The sequence below is a fragment of the Gigantopelta aegis genome, chromosome 6 (genome assembly GCF_016097555.1).
Source record: "Gigantopelta aegis isolate Gae_Host chromosome 6, Gae_host_genome, whole genome shotgun sequence".
Taxonomy (NCBI): domain Eukaryota; kingdom Metazoa; phylum Mollusca; class Gastropoda; order Neomphalida; family Peltospiridae; genus Gigantopelta; species Gigantopelta aegis.
Genome location: NC_054704.1, coordinates 40,713,123 through 40,730,896, shown reverse-complemented (window position 1 = coordinate 40,730,896; position 17,774 = coordinate 40,713,123). Strand labels below are relative to the sequence as shown.

Sequence of the window (17,774 nt, the reverse complement as noted above, 5' to 3'; positions counted from 1 at the left end):
GAAACTGGCGGATGGATGATAGTAACATTGCAATTTTATATTGTCAAAACAAGCAGGGTCGGATTCATGATTGTTCTATGGAGGGAATGCAACGCTTAAAAAGCAGACCCGCGGGGGGGGGGGGGGGGGGGGGGGGGGGGGGGGGGGGGGGGGAGAATAATTTTTGGGTGTTTGTTTTTTTGATAACCTTTACATCTCGACTGAATGTAAAAGTTGTAGCGAGACTAACGGATCGAGATTAACGGCGAGAGTTATAGTAACCGGCAAATAACATTTGAATCATGCCCCCGGACCCCCCCCCCCCCATACCTCGCGCCTTTAGCGCTCGTTCAATTGGCCCCCCCCCCCCCCGAATATGAACCAAGTGGACCTTTTCTATTTTGTTTTTGCACCACCAGAAACTCCATATGTATAAACCTGTATGTTTTAGTTCTGAAAGCGGACCATTTGCTTCAGTGGTGTGTGTGTGTGTGTGTGTGTGTGTGTGTCCGAACCCCCGTCCCCCCCCCCCCCCCCCCCCCCCCAGCTTACGCCCCTGAACTGATCACTGTAAACATGTTCCCTCTAAAAACCAATAAATGCATTATTATATTAAACTGCTAAACACTGGCTTTTTCAAGGTACTTCGACCTTTGGAGTGGATGCGCACCTCCAACACCCGCGAAGGCAGATCCTACAATTAAAACAAACAAACAAATGAACTGACTGAACGCTTTGACCTCTATTTCTTGTATGATGTCTATCCATTCAGGCGTAATATTGTAGGGGGGGGGGGGGGGCACGGTCTTCTTCAGTCAAATAGCTGTCGTCATTAGATCCAGTATAAATCTTAGAGCCCGCTCAGATATTTTACGTTTATAAACAACAAACATTTAAAATAAATCACTGAACGCTTACCTCTATTGTATGTCAAAATTCAGCGATTCTGTTTGCAATAGCTTCGTCGTTAGATATATCCAGAGCCATGACAGATATTGTACGTTTATACACATTTAAAATAAATATGATTATAATGTCAAAAAGCGATTCTGTTTGCAATATCGCTTTGACATCAATCATATGCATATTAAAATGTTAAAGCATTGTTGACGTCACGCCAAAGCATTGTTGATGTCATGTCAAAGGAATGTTGACAATTTTATGGTAACGTTTCCGGCCATTTACGTTACTTTACGGAAAGTGTTAAAATACCATTGAAATACGCACCACAGCACCCTCCCCTAGTATAATTTTAATGGGAATCCTAATTCAGGTGCTTGCACAATTTGCTGAGCTTAGACTAATGAAATCAAAAGATATTTCAGGATCACAGCAGGGTTAATAATTATTTCCAAATGAGGGGTCACGGGATACCAGGTGCCTCCTCCCCTCTGGATCCGCGCCTGGCACCTGTAAAACTAAGTAGATGTATATCGAAAATGAGCGAAGAAAGGTTCCACTTGCTTCAGTTAATACTTTGGGGGAGGAGTTGGAGTATTCATATTTTTTATGGGTCATAATTTGGTGGAGGATATATCGCATATATATAGTGTTTTTAACTACATACGCTAACATTGTCGCCTATGGCGTTTTATTTGATATAGTACACCCTATAGTGTTGTATATAGTGGATGATGAATTTAAAAAAAGAAGAAAAAAAAGTTATTAAAATGGCACTTGTAACGGACAAGGGGGGAGGTCACGCGATCCGTTTAACCCCCTCCGGATTCGCCATTGCTATCAATAACTGAAAAAGAAACCCCTATTGCGAATGAGTGAATGTTTATCGACACCCCAGCACAAAAAAATACATCGGCTATTATTCTGTTGCGATGCGAACTCTTTGCAGCGGTGCGAATTCTATTAATTCTGACAACGTGCTACGACAGAGTACACGGAAAGCCCGATGAGAGAAGCAGATTTTTTGGTTTCTTGTTGTGTTTTAGAAGCTGCTCACTGTATGCCGTGTCACATCTTTTAATTAGATCTTCTCTTCTGATCAAATAACTTAAGAAATTTTTTTTTTCAACTCATGGACGTATAACATGGTTTGGCAAACAATGACGTTAAAACACGGGGTAAGTTTTTATCTCCACGTTGTAAAAATAAATAAAAAAACGTTTTTAAAAATGTGTTTAAAATTTCAACCCCTATAAAAAATAACCCCAAAAAACAAACCCCTAACAAAAAACAAGAAAAACCCCACAACAAATATACCAACAAACACACACACACACGCACACACACACACACACACTAAACTCACAAAAAAACAGACCTCCATAGAAGTGAAAGTTTACATATAATAATAAAAAGTAAATAATATACTAGAGACAAAACAACAACATTGTTTATGTTTTGAGAGATAATGTTCTATCGAACTACTCAGCAATGGCATAAGTATTGAGAAACCAAAATGGCTACCATAATCATAACAAATATACATGGGTACCATGGAACAAAAAATTAGCTGAACATTTTCTGTTGATCATATTAAGATGAGCAAATTAGTTACTAATTAATCGTCATAATATATGTTTTGGTCATGGGTAAGAATAAGTAATTGCTTCTAGATTATTCTGGCTATGCTTATAACCAAATTGGCTGCTTATCAATATGGCCATTGTGACAACGTTCATGAGGTTGGACATGAACGGATTGGTATTGTTGGCATCACATTGAAACCTGAAGCCTGAACAGCTGGGCATACGGCTTACATTCATGCAGTGCCATCATTAATGACCTGAACGAGACGAGTTTCGATGAAGATCCATCAGCACACACCTATCTCAAGGAGGAAATGGAAGCCAGACTAAAACATGATGCCAAGGACAGAAATGTACTGCAGAACACTATAGAGCTCTTTACAGACCCTTTAGATCTAGATCAGCATCCAGATGGATTGGTTAATGCAGTAACTGGAAAGATTGTGGTCCACCCATCTATAAATGTTAACAATGCTGTTGTACTGGACAAAACAGCGATGAAATCATTCGATAACACTAGATTGGTGTGGCTTCCAAAACGTTTGACACATAAACCATCTACGTCAGAGACATGTGTCTTATAAAATATACTGATAAACTATTGGCTCATAGGCTATCAGGTCTTACATCGACGTTTGATGCAAATGGAGAAATGCGTGAAGCGAAAACAAAAAAAATCCAAGAATTTCCTTAAATTAATGGTATCAAGCAGAATTGCCGAGAAGGACATAGATGTAGAATCTGAATGGCTGTGTCGTGTTCTACCTTCAGTTACAAAGGCACGGGCCGGAATCAACAAAACAGAGACAAAGAGTTGAGAGCAAGTATGCTGTACGCTCTATGGAACACCACTCGTCTCATTCTTATGGACGTTGTTATTAATAAACTGGCATTTTGCACTCGCGTTTGTTTATAGCTTTTGGTTCTATTCAGTGAATCGTTATATCTTCTATGTTACTATATTTCCATATAAATACTAACGCGTTTCATATCCTTTTTGTGTGAGTATATATTTTTCTTTTATTATTTATATATTATGGAAATATCTGAATATGTATATATTTTAAAAGAAAAATAACAACTAACCCCCTACCCTCCAAAACACTTTCCCAACGCCTCAAAACAACATCAGTAACAACACCAGCAACAGCAGGAGCAGCATCAAAAATAACACCAACAAAAACACGCCAGTAACAATCTTGCACCTAGTCAGCTCTGTTTGTCAGCCTTTGGTATAAAACTAGGCGGAAAGCCAGACTTAGGAGCAATACCAGAAATAGTAATTGCACGCCTTGTTCGTCTGAAGGTAACACCGGTCCTGTATGTAATCAATTTATAAACAAAACTCCTATATGAATGTCTCACGCTAAGATGGTCATATCTGTTGATTATGATGTCTTGTTGTCCAGTGTGTGATGGTAAGATAATCATGTCTGTTCATCTGGATGTCCTGTTTTCCAATTGTGCGATGATGTTACGATAAACATGTCTGTTAATTAGGCTGTCTTTGTTTTCCAGTGTGCAGCGTTCTTCTCGTTCACGTGGGCGTTCGGCTGGTTCCTGTGTAAATTTGTCTTCTACATGCAGACAGTGTCAGTGCTCTGTTCAGTCATGACGTTAACGGTGATGAGCATAGAAAGGTAATTTAAAGGGACATTCCCGAGTTTGCTGCATTGTAAGATGTTTCCGACTAATAAAATAGTTCTACGATTAAACTTACATATTAAATATATTTTCTTGTTTAGAATATCAGCGTCTGTATATTCAATGTGTTTCTGGTCGTCTCAATATTCTAAGAAGCCCAAATTGGATTTCGTCTCGAAATAATTTCGTACGTATGAAAAAACTATATTTTAGGAAATAAAATGAAATTTAACCTAGTACAAATATTAGAACGATCAGAAACACATTTAATATACAGCCACTAATATTTTATGCAGAAAAATATATTTGATATGTAATTACAATCGTTAAAAAGTCTCTGTTAGTCGATAACATCTTTAAAATTGCAGCAAACTCAAGAATGCCCCTTTAAGCAAACTAACTGAAGAAATACTTTAGATTTAATAACCATTGGTTATTGGATATCAAACAGTTGGTAATTTTTAACACTAAGTCATAGAGGAAACGCGCTACAATTTTTTATTAGAAGTAAGGGATCTTTTAGATTCAGTTTTCAACAGATAAGACATCACGTACCACGACCTTTGATACACTAGTCGTGGGGCACTGGTTGGGACGGGGTGGGGAATACAATCAGAGAATGGGTCCACTAAGGTACTTCGATGCTACGACGCAAGCACACCAGGCGACCGCTCTACCGACTGAGCTAGATCCCGCTCCTGTTATGACGAATATCTAAGCAAATATTCAAATATAATTCCAATCTCTAAAAATCCCTTTATTATAAACCCTTGGATTGGTTAAATTCGTATCACGTGATGATAAAAACTGGCATTCATAGCACCATGAATCTCAGTTTAGCACTATTTTTGGCTATATAGCCGAAACTATTTTATGAATTATGTCAACCAAGGAATCCCCGAGGAATTTCCTTGAGATTCTATTTTTAGACATCAAACAGTAATCGTCTGCCGTCAAACTTGTAAACATCTAAAAATCTTCACATATAAATTATACCATACAAAATAGGTCGCTTCAGACATTTTTTATTAAAGGTTAAAAGTTATTGAAATTACTTACGTTACATGTTTATAGTGAATTCAAAATCCCACAGCTAAAAATCTATTTTGTCGATCCAAAAAAAGTGTATAATTCCAATGGAATTTGGTCTTTTACAAAAGCGATTTCAAAAACAAAATTCAGTCAGTTCATGCCAACCATTAGCAGTAACGCGCATTCAACGGCATTGTAGTATGGCGTACACGGTACACAACACATAGCCACTGCGATCCAATCTTTAAACGACTCGGGTTTTGAAACTAGGCATATCATGTACATGTCGGGACACAGGAACGAAGCTTCAATTCGAAGCTACAACAGAGAATGTTCCACTTTCCAAAAACGAAATATCAGCATGGCACTGTCAAATGTCACGGATACTTGTGTCGCACCACTTGAAGTCACACATGCCAAAACCATCCTGTGTTGCCACTTCCACAATTACAAGGCCAGTAAACACAGAAACTCGCGACACACCTGTTTCATCCATTTCCGGAAACATTGAAACCACTTTCTCCATGTCAAATCTATCAACACATGGAATTTTCACGCACTCAAATATTTTATAACTGTAATTTCAACGTCGTAATTGGTAAATCTGAACAGTAATCAAAAAATGGCGCCCATCCACAGTTCGTAGTTAAATATTCATACACCAACCGCTTCACATATAAATTATACCATACAAAATAGATCGCTTCAGACATTTTTATTACAGGTTAAAATTACTTACGTTATATGTTTCTAGTGAATTCAAAATGTTTCTACTTGGTATTGATATTTAATGCAAAAAATTAATATGAATTGTATTAATGATTGTAACATTGTCATTCACTCATTCGGCTATTGACGGAAAAAGCCGAAACTACCATAGGCATTCCGCTAATGTTGAGTATGAATTTCGTGTTAATAAAATAGTAAATAGTTGGAAAATAGAGTTCACTTTTTATTTTAAAGAGGTTTACATTAATGACATGGTTATGTGTTTGGAATTATAAGAATTGAACGTGAATATTTTTGAGTTTCATGCTAGTATGAAACGCAAAACCGCTTTACACACTTTAGTATGAATGGCTTCGCGCTAACGCGCTACGCCATTCATACAGTGTGTAAAGCGGTTTTGCGTTTCATACTAGCATGAAACTCAAAAAATTTCACGTTCAATTCTTAAATAAAACTAATATGTGGTACATTTATTCGCTTTGTTGTTTAAATGTTATGAAAAGAAATGAGTGGTAGATGATTTAAAATATTGCTGTTATATACAAAAAGTAAAATCCAACTTTTTGTTCTCATGCCTTGTATCAATTTAACAATTTAAAGGCACAGTAACACCCCCCCCCCCCTTTCATGCAAAACGGCGCGTACAGATAAAAAATAAACTGAATGATTGTTAAATTTACAAATATTCTGATTCATAAATAGAGAAATAACAAAAACCAAATCGAGAATAAATAAATAGCTAGAACGAACCTTAGTTGATGCTCTTAGAGATACCAGTTTCCTAACCCCAAATTTGACACACAGTAAATTCCCATACTATCAAAATCTAGTTAAGCACAATTCGATACAAAGGTCGAGCACTTTTACAGAAGAAATGAAAATGTCAAAAACGCAGAAGCAATGTTTCTTATTCCTATGAAATAATAAGTCACGACAATTGTCTGTAAGCCTATAAAAGATTCAGTTTGGACTCCATAATCATCTAGACAGAAACGTCGACTCATCACAGACGGAAATAAATAACAGATCAACAAATTTCGACATAACGGTGCTAGACTATATTTTGTAATCGGTGCAAAATCACAGCATTCCACGCGTCTGCGTGCTATTGATTTTGTCGTTTATGTATTAGATTAGATAGCTGTAATTTCCAGACACTTACAGGACATTTATGTCCACTTCGCAGACTGTAAATCTTTAAAAGTGGATAAGAAAAAAAAGAATATGCGTTAACAACACCAGCAATTGTCGTTTAAGCCTCGGCTACAAGGTGCCACTAATTGTGACGTTTGGTTTAGAGTGTTAAGAGTAGAAACTCGTCACCTTCCGATTCAATTTACCGAGATTTTCACTATTTAATCTCCGGGCTTAGATACGGAATATACCGCCATGGACGTAGACGTAGCCGTCGAACTCTTTTAACGTGCCAATATACCACAATAGTTTCAGGCACGTCCACCCTGGGCCCAACCTCTGAGTATGCAAGTGACTGAGTCAGGCACACATCCACTCTGGGCGCAACCTCTGGGTATGCCAGTGACTGAGTCAGGCATGTCCACCCTGGGCCCAACCTCTGAGTATGCCAGTGACTCAGTCAGGCACATCCACTCTGGGCCCAACCTCTGGGTATACCAGTGACTCAGTCAGGCATGTCCACCCTGGGCCCAACCTCTGAGTATGCCAGTGACTCAGTCAGGCACATCCACCATGGGCCCAACCTCTAAGTATGCCAGTGACTCAGTCAGGCACGCCCACTCTGGGCCCAACCTCTGTGTATGCCAGTGACTGAGTGAGGCACATCCACCCTGGGGCCCAACCTCTGAGTATGCCAGTGACTCAGTCAGGCACATCCACCATGGGCCCAACCTCTGGGTATGCCAGTGACTCAGTCAGGCACATCCACCATGGGCCCAACCTCTGAGTATGCCAGTGACTGAGTGAGGCACATCCACCCTGGGCCCAACCTCTGAGTATGCCAGTGACTCAGTCAGGCACATCCACCATGGGCCCAACCTCTGAGTATGCCAGTGACTTAGTCAGGCACATCCACCCTGGACCCAACCTCTGAGTATGCCAGTGACTCAGTCAGGCACATCCACCCTGGACCCAACCTCTGGGTATGCCAGTGACTGAGTGAGGCACATCCACTCTGGGCCCAACCTCTGAGTATGCCAGTGACTGAGTCAGGCACGTCCACCCTAGGCCCAACCTCTGAGTATGCCAGTGACTCAGTCAGGCACATCCACTCTGGGCCCAACCTCTGAGTATGCCAGTGACTGAGTGAGGCACATCCACCCTGGGCCCAACCTCTGAGTATGCCAGTGGCTGAGTCCAGGGCAGAACCGCCTTGGAGAATATAAAGTTTTATCTGCAATTACATTAAGAAGTTAAAGAATAATTATGCTATAACAAAAGGGAAATATACAAGTTAGGATAGCAACAGAGTACATAATATCGTTCAACAGAGTACATAATATCGTTCAACAGAGTACATAATATCATTCAATAGAGTACATAATATCGTTCAATGACAACCGTAGTCATTTCACTTCAACTTATTTTCGTGCTTATATCCAATTAAGGTTCAAACACGCTGTCCTGAGCACACACCTCTGCTATCTGGACTGTCTGTCAAGGACAGTAGGTTACTTGTTAGTGGTTAATGAGTGAGACGAGGGTCCAGTGGTCTTACACCTACCCACTGAGTCATTAAAACTCGCTTTGGGTGGGAGCCGGTACCGGGCTGCGAACCCTGTAACTACCAGCCTGTAGTACGACGGCTTAACCACTGCGCCACCGAGGCCGGTGTTGTGTTTCAATACATCATTTGAAATGGTATATACATATATATATAGATAGGTAGATAGATAGATAGATAGATAGATAGATAAATAGAGGCGAGTTGTTCCTATGCTTGTTTCCGTATAGAGTTTAGTTTAATTATCGGGTTATTTAATTATTCAAAAATTATGCTTTTTAAAATCACAATTAAATGTAAACATAGCGAAATATTTGCAACTATGATAATGCATCTCTAATTCTAGTACTTTTAAAATATATCGTTATAAACTTTCCTCTATTTTTAACAGTAAATGAGTCGGTTCTTTTGTAACCCAGTTTTTTCCCCCCTCGTTTCTTACCCATGGGCTCATTTCGCGTGAGCATAAATACAAAAAAAAAAAAAAAAAAAAAAAAAAAAAAAAAACAGATTTGTTTTTTTACCAGCTATTGAGATCACGGATTGTTAAATACATATGTGTGTCGGTGCAGTAACATCAAATCCAGCCACCTGCCACTTTCGCGTATTTATATATTATTTGATACTGACTGGTTCACCGGGGATTGACGGATGGTGATATATGAGGGCCTTTTCCGCCTATCATACCTCAGGGGAGAGTTCAAATTGTGAGCTACATTTAACAAAGGAAAACTGACCTAAGTAAACCAACGTGCAGAGAGGAACTATTTTGATCTGGGAAAAAATAACATTAACCGATTTCATTGTGAAGATAAAGAGAGGAAATTGAATTGTGTGAAATTTTTACCAGAGGCTTGCTGCTGTCAGATGCTAGTAATTAGATGACCATTAGAGGAAATGTTGTTCTGGACGTTAAGTCCGAGACTGACATCACGGTATGCGTGCAGCCACGTTAAGTCCGTGCCTCATATTGGGCAGTACGAGATATCACGTTAGTTGAAATCTCACGTCACGCAAATATGTAACGGTGTTACACCACGTTACGTCCGACAGTAACGTCACGTAATACGTGACACAACGTTAATTTCGGGTCTTAAATCACGCAATACGTGACACAACGTTAAGTCCGACTAGCACATCACGCTATCATAAAACTATGCTAGTCCCAAGTCTCACGTCATGCATAACTTAACACCACGTTACGAGTAATTTTCGCATCTCATAATGCGTGACACCATGTTAATTCCAACTGTCACATCACGTAATACGTGACATCACGTTAATTCCGATTATCACATCACGTAATACGTGACACCACGTTAATTCAGACTGTCACATCACGTAATACGTGACACCACGTTAATTCCGACGGTCACATCACGTAATACGTGACACCACGTTAATTCAGACTGTCACATCACGGCGGTAGAGCACTCGCCTAGGGTACTTGGTTTGAATTACTTTGGTTGACCCATTCACTGACTGACTTTTCCCCCGTCCCAACCAGTACCCAATGACTGGTATACCATAAATTGTAATCTGTGCTGCCCTGTCTGTGAAAAAGTACATATAAAAGATCCCTTGCTGCTAATCGGAAAAAGTAGCGGGTTTCCTCTGTGTCCAAATGCTTGACATCCAATGGCCAGTGATTAATAAATCAACGTGCTCTAGTGGTGTTGTTAAACGAAACAAACCTTAACTTTCTCTGTCAGTGTGAGAAAATTAAAATTAATAGCCGCTAATAAAACAATGTTATGGAGGTGTTGTTTGGTAGATAATTCATTTCCTTTCCATTTTAAAGAACATACGTGAAAAATGTTTTGTTGTAATGAAAGAAAGAAAAAAGAGTTTTATTTTATTGAAGCTCTCGACACATTTTATCTGGCGTCAGACATATGGTTATGGACCATACAGATAATGAATCAAGCCACCCGCTGTCACCTAAAGTTAAGGACCACACATACAATGAATCATATCATCCGCTGTCACCCATAGTTAAGGAAAGACAGCTAATGAATCAAGTCACACGCTGTCACCCATAGTTAAGGACAGACAGCTAATGAATCAAGTCACACGCTGTCACCCATAGTTAAGGACGGACAGCTAATGAATCAAGTCACACGCTGTCACCCATAGTTAAGGACGGACAGCTAATGAATCAAGTCACCCGCTGTCACCCATAGTTAAGGACGACAGCTAATGAATCAAGTCACCCGCTGTCACCCATAGTTAAGGACGAACAGCTAATGAATCAAGTCACCCGCTGTCACCCATAGTTAAGGACCACACAGATAATGAATCAAATCACCTGCTATCACCTCTAGTTAAGAACCACACAGATAAATATAATGAATCAAGTCATCCGCTGTCACCTATAGTTATGAACCACACAGATAATGGGAAAAGAAACCCGCTGCCACCTCTCCATGTGCTATTCTTTTCGATAAGCAGCAAGGGATCCTATATATTATGCACCATCCCACAGACTGGGTAGTACATACCACGGCCTTTGATGTACCAGTCGTGGAGCACTGGCTGGAACGAGAATGACGGCAAATGGGCCCACTGACACTGATGGAGATCGACCCGATCAGGCGAGCACTTTACCACTAGGCTACGTCCCGCCCCTTGTTGTAATGAGTGTGTGTATTTTATTTAACGACACCACTAGAGCACATTGGTTTATTAATCTTCGGTAATTGGATGTCAAACATTTAGTAATTCTGACAGGTAGTCAGAGAAAAGCCGCTACACTTTTGCTAATGCAGTAAGGGATCTGTTATATTCACCATCCCACAGACAGGATAGCACATACCACGGCCTTTGATATACCAGTCGTGGTGCACTGGCAGGAACGAGAAATAGCTCAGTGAGCCCACCGACGGGGGTCGATCCTAGACCGACCACGCATCAAGCGAGCGCTTTACCACTGTGCTACGTCCCGCCCTTATTGACAGTTATCGTCAACTGTTGACCATAACTGTTAATAACGATAACACACGACTTTATTAAAACTGTAGTTGTGTATGTATTTTGCCTTTGGTAAATGATGTTGGTGAATATGGTGAAGCGATATCGCAACCTTTAAAAAGAGAGCTATTTTGAGAGAAACAAATGTTACGACACAAGAAGCCCAAACTTGAAACACTAATTGTATTAAATAAAACACCGTTATGTCAGATCCCTAAACTCGAAGCTATGTTTGATGTAACAAAACATCGTTATGTCACGAGGCTGTAATTTGAGTGAATGAAACACATACTGCGAAGTAGAGTTTGACTTGAAATTGGTTTAACATGTTCATATACCACTAAGGTTTCGAGCCAGGGGCACGATCCGGGACAGAACGCGAACTAGAGAGATTTATTTAATGTCTGCATTAACGTAGCTCGAGTGTCGTGTTGCGTACTTTATATTGAAAACAGTTCCATTTCACAAGCAAACAGTCGTCATGTTACATCATCGTATTATGTTTAAAACACACAGTTTCCTATATCTGATGCAACAGACCTTTAGATAAATATCATTTTCGAGTTCAGTAATGACATTAAGCTTCATGTTAGTGAAGAGTACAAACGTTACAAGAAGAAACCCAACACCTTTGTATAAGCCATAAATCAAACCAAAAAAAAAAATCACCTTTCTTTTTAATGCATTCCTGCAGACGGACATAATACATGTTTTCTAAAATAGCACCGTGTATGAAGATGTAAAAAAAAAAAATCACTGACGTAGCCAGGGTATTATATGGAGGTGGGGGCACCCGCAATGGCTATGAGTCATGTTATGGGCAACAGGAACAAATATAACGTGGTGGGGTAAAACAAAAAGAAGTGTGATGGAGGTGGAGGTGGTTGTATTGCCCCCATGCCCCCCCCCCCCCCCCCCCCCCCCCCCGGCTACGTCAGTGTAGTTGAGGGAACCAAATGATCTCACAGAGTGAACAGCACATAGTATGACCTTTGATATACCTGTCGTGGGGCATTGGTTAGGACGAAAAAAACCCAATGCATCTCAGGCGAGCGATCTGCCGACTGAGATATGTATGACAATATAAGTACTATGTTTTATTAAATTATGTAGAGCATGAAAAGATGACACGCAACGTAAATGTGTTTGGAACTACATGTTTTTATGTTTAATTTTGTCTTGTTTTTTGTTGTTGCAGGTTTATAGCAATCATATTTCCACTGAGAGCCAAATCTCTATGTACGGGTGCGCATGCGCGAATAGTAATCATCGTTTCGTGGATTCTGTCGTTCTTCATGGCCACACCCATTTTAGTGGGACAGGTAACTTTCATTTATTTTAACTTATTTTCGTGCTTATATCCAATTAAGGTTCAAGCACTCTACCCTGGACACACACCTCAGCTACCTGGGCTGGCTGTCCAGGACAGTGGGTTAGTTGTTAGTTGGTTAGTGGTTAGTGAGAGAGAAGAGGGTGTAGTCGTCTTACACCTACCCATTGAGCCCTTAAAAACTCGCTCTGGGTGGGAGCCGGTACCGGGCTGCGAACCCTGTACCTACCAGCCTGTAGTCCGATGGTGTAACAACGACGCCACAGAGGCCGGTGGACAGGTAACTAACTTGGATTACACTGTGGGCCGAATTTACAAGGCCTGTTTGTGTCTTACTATACAATGCTTAAACACCTCCGTCTAAAAAAAAACCCATCTTCATAAATCAAGGCTAATATTCGTTCCTCGTATTCAGCCTTGATACATGTTGTCAAGAAATCGTGCCACAAAATGCTTAAATTTCATTGGATGCGATGAGATCTGATTGCAACGAATCGCAACGCTCCTTGTAGATTCCCTTGTTATTGTAAACAAAGATGGCAGCGTCAGCGTCCGGCGGTTAATTTTTAATATTGCTTTCAACATTGTCACATGTTACCGATGCTGTGATTGGTCAGCGATGTCATCGTGTAAGGGACATAATCGGTGTTACAAATTTTCTTCCAATAGAGGGCGCTAGTAGTGGATATCAGTAATCTTGACTACATGTATCAAGACTGAATACGAGGAACGAATATTAGCCTTGATTTATGAAGATGAAAAAACCCAGGCTTCGTGAATTCGGCGCTCTGCATTTCACTTTCGTAGGATAAAAGAGAACAATACACTATTACACGCATACCTTTATTCGACAGTACACGAGGAACACGAAACGATAATGTACAAATAACAAAACATAGTTTATGGAAGCTGTCTTTTCTCTATTTTGACTTCCATCCTATTTCTTCTAGATCTGGTAGAGCCTCCTATCTTTCAATTTCTTTCATTGTCAACCTCCACGTCCCAGTCCTTGTCTCTCTAGTGGTCGACGCCGAGTCTGTCCTTGTCTCTCTAACCGCGATATGTTCATGTATCGTATGGCCATCCGTGATAAACACCTGTCATTTCCCATCAGCTTTAGCTGTGGGCTACTTTGACCATTTTGGAAAGTGTTCAACGTTTCAGTGATTAAAAGACACGTGTAGGCTAATCATCTATTATGTCTATTCACCCCTTCTACCCACGACAGGGATCGAGGGTGTCAGTTGAATGCAGGAAAGAAGCTCATAATTTTACAAGAAGCCAAAATGTACAAATTAATACTAATAGATTCAAATACAATACTAGTATACATATACTACAACACTGACTCAATGATTTTAAATTGTTTTTAATATCTTGCTTGTGAATGATAGCATTTCTGGAGATTATAAATAAATATCAATATACACATGTAATTGTTGAAGTACTTTGAAAGCTAATATAAACGAAAGTATATTTATGACAAAAGAGCGACCAAAGGGAATTCATAATATATCTACATACATTAACATATTCTATATGAGATTTTGTTTGGAATTTAACAAGCAAGAAGCAACATATGAAGACATCCCCCCCCCCCCCCCGAATATCCGTATGCCTGTGTCTTCCTACTTGTTTTTCCTTCTTTCTATCTATTTACCTGTCTATACATCTATCTTTGTATGTGTATCTGTCTGTTTATTACACTATACGAAAATGAGAAAAGTTGAATATAAAACGGCTATTCCTTACTGAAATGGACATGACATAAACATTATGTTCCCGTGTTGAAAACATTGGATAAAAATGTAACAGAAAAAACAATTGTTTACCGAAGGGAAGGCACGCCACATGGATATATATATATGGATATATATATATATATATAATATATATATATTGTGATCTGTAAATGTGGCAATTCTTAAAATAAATAAATAAATAAATAAAAACAACAACAACAACAACAACAACCACTTAAAAAACCAAACCAAAAAAACAAACAAAACCAAAACCAAAACAAATCACTACTACAGAAATTGTGCAACTAAAATAAAGAAATGTTTATTAATTTGTATTGTTAACTTTCATGTTATTATATTTCCCCCCAGAAACACAAGGAGGTTGGAGATATTCGCAAGGCCTACTGGTGTGTGAAGGAGTGGTCGAAGCCGAGCCTGGCCATCGTATTCGAGGTGTACATGCTCGTGGTGATCTTCGTCATACCGGTGCTCGTCATGATAATGGCTTACACCGCCATCTGTGTCGAACTCTTCCGAATGTCCAAACTCCGCACGGGCATGGGCATCAACAAGTACGTCGTTTTGTCTGGGTACACGGGGAAATCTCTCTCTCTCTCTCTCTCTCTCTCTCTCTCTCTCTCTCTCTCTCTCTCTCTCTCTCTCTCTCTCTCTCTCTCTCTCTCTCTCTCTCTCTCTCTCTCTCTCTCGGCCTCGATGGCGTCGTGGCAGGCCATCGGTCTACAGGCTGTTAGGTACTGGGTTCGGATCCCAATCGAGGCATGGGATTTTAAATCCAGATACCGACTCCAAACCCTGAGTGAGTGCTCCGCAAGGCTCAATGGGTAGGTGTAAACCACTTGCACCGACCAGTGATCCATAACTGGTTCAACAAAGGCCATGGTTTGTGCTATCCTGCCTGTGGGAAGCGCAAATAAAAGATCCCTTGCTGCTAATTCGGAAGAAAAGAGTAGCCCCATATAGTGGCGACAGCGGGTTTTTCCTCTCAAAATCTGTTTGTGGTCCCTTAACCATATATCTGACGCCATATAACCGTAAATAAAAATGTGTTGAGTGCGTCGTTAAATAAAACATCTCTCTCTCTCTCTCTCTCTCTCTCTCTCTCTCTCTCTCTCTCTCTCTCTCTCTCTCTCTCTCTCTCTCTCTCTCTCTCTCTCTCTCTACCTGCCTCTCTCTCCTCTCTCTTCCTTCCTCCACCCTGTCTCTCTTTTTCTCTCTCCCTCCTTCCACCAATCTAATGACTTTTATAATAATGGCCAGTTGAGTACGCCAGTAGTCCACTCAAATAATGTCTTGGAATAGACTGCAGATGATGCTAATGATCATGATTAAGTAAATAAATATTATGGCAGTGATGATGATCATCATCATCATAAAGCGTGCAATTTGGCTTTATGTCCTTTATGCGCAGAACAAAGGTCAAGTGGTCAGTGTACCGACTTCCGGCTGTTAATAACTGCTATAACGAGTCGACTGCTTATTGTAGTGTGAAATCGTTATCGTCTCATATTTAAATTATTTAGCAGCTTTCATTTCGAGGAGGATATTAGGGTATCTATTTAGGTCTATGTCTATGTAGAAAAAAAAAAAAAGGTTGTACTAGTACTTTGGAAACTGTTTACTACAAAGTGATGTTCGGGTGCCTTTAAAAATGTTACAAAGCAAATCTTATTTATTAGCAAACAAATCGACTGATCAAGATAAATTAAAATATTTACTAAAATCCGTTAACATGTACTTGATGGCAAGGGCATTATTAGACATTAAATTAAAAACTAAGCACGTTTCGAATGTAATATTGGTATTGCAGTGCTCTCTCTCTCTCTCTCTCTCTCTCTCTCTCTCTCTCTTTCTCTCTCTTCTCTCTCTCTCTCTCTCTCTCTCTCTTCTTTCTCTCTCTCATCTCTATCCTCCATAACATAAATGGATGAAAGTAGTAGTGATCAAATAGTAAAGGCAATAAACTCACTAAAGAGTCATTAGTAATTAGAAACGACGACATTAAATATCTGTATGAGCATTCAAATAGATCTTGGCCATTATATTCCTCACTTAATTAACAGGTGCTACTATCCATTCCTTCCTTCCTTCCTTCCTTCCTTCCTTCCTTCCTTCATTCATTCATTCATTCATTCATTCATCCATCCATCCATCCATTCATTCATTCATTCATTACACAGGTCAACCGTCCCAAAGCTGCAAAAAAAAACAATTAAAAATTCAGACCAAGCACTCCAAAATACATGTCTCGAATTCGGAGATATATATATTTTCCTGGAAATAATTAAATTTAGGAGTAACACGCACTTTACCTCTTAAATGGTGCCTTTAATTCAATTGTACGCCTTGCCATATGCCTTGTTGAGTTTACACGGACGGAGGCATAAAAAGGTGATTCGATTACCACCGCCTCACGTAAGGGGAATTTGGGTGCTGTGCTCCGTGGTAACAACAAAGGCGCAGTGACGATACGATAAATGAGGCTATTAGCAAAATGGGATTTGGGAAACAACATAAAATAGAGCCTGTTGCTGACATGCCCATGTTTAACGGCGGGGGTCTGCACCGTTGGTGACGATGGACGTGTCATACTGACCTTCCGTACATATAGGTTAACTGACTTTCAACAGAAATTAGCTGAGCCGATCGTCATATCATCGGTTTTAAAGAGTGGTAGGTGCGGGGTTCGCATACCAGTGCTGGTTCCAACGAGAACGAAAACGTTAAAGTTTGTTTTGTTTAATAACACCACTAAAGCACTTTGATTTATTAATCATCAGCTATTGGATGTCAAACATTTTGTAATGTTGGCCCGTAGTCTTCAGAGGAAACCCGCCACACTTTTTCCATTAGCAGCAAGGGATATTTTATGAGCACATATTGGACAGCACAGAGCATGGGCTTTGATATACTAGTCGTGGGACACTGGTTAGGACGGGGGAAAACAAAAACAGTCAGAAAATGGGTCCACTTAGGAGATTCGATCGTATGACGAACGCAAATCAGGCGAGCGCTCTACCGACTGAACAAGAACGAACGCTCCCAATCAGAACGAACGCTTCCAATCAAACGAACGCTCCCAATCAGAACGAACAAAATTGAAGAAATGAAATGCCTGTTTAAAGGCGCAAAACCCTAGTTTTTAA

The 17,774-nt window shown here is 39.9% G+C and overlaps 1 protein-coding gene across 1 annotated transcript in view; it reads left to right on the top strand.

The window, feature by feature from the left end:
- LOC121374553 (gastrin/cholecystokinin type B receptor-like) overlaps window positions 1-17,774 on the top strand; it is a 90,391-nt gene that overhangs the window by 57,026 nt on the left and 15,591 nt on the right. The window contains exons 2-4 of the mRNA XM_041501659.1: window positions 3,984-4,105; window positions 12,737-12,860; window positions 14,980-15,189. Of these exons, the coding sequence (XP_041357593.1) occupies window positions 3,984-4,105; window positions 12,737-12,860; window positions 14,980-15,189 (456 nt within the window). The remainder of the gene's footprint in view (window positions 1-3,983; window positions 4,106-12,736; window positions 12,861-14,979; window positions 15,190-17,774) is intronic.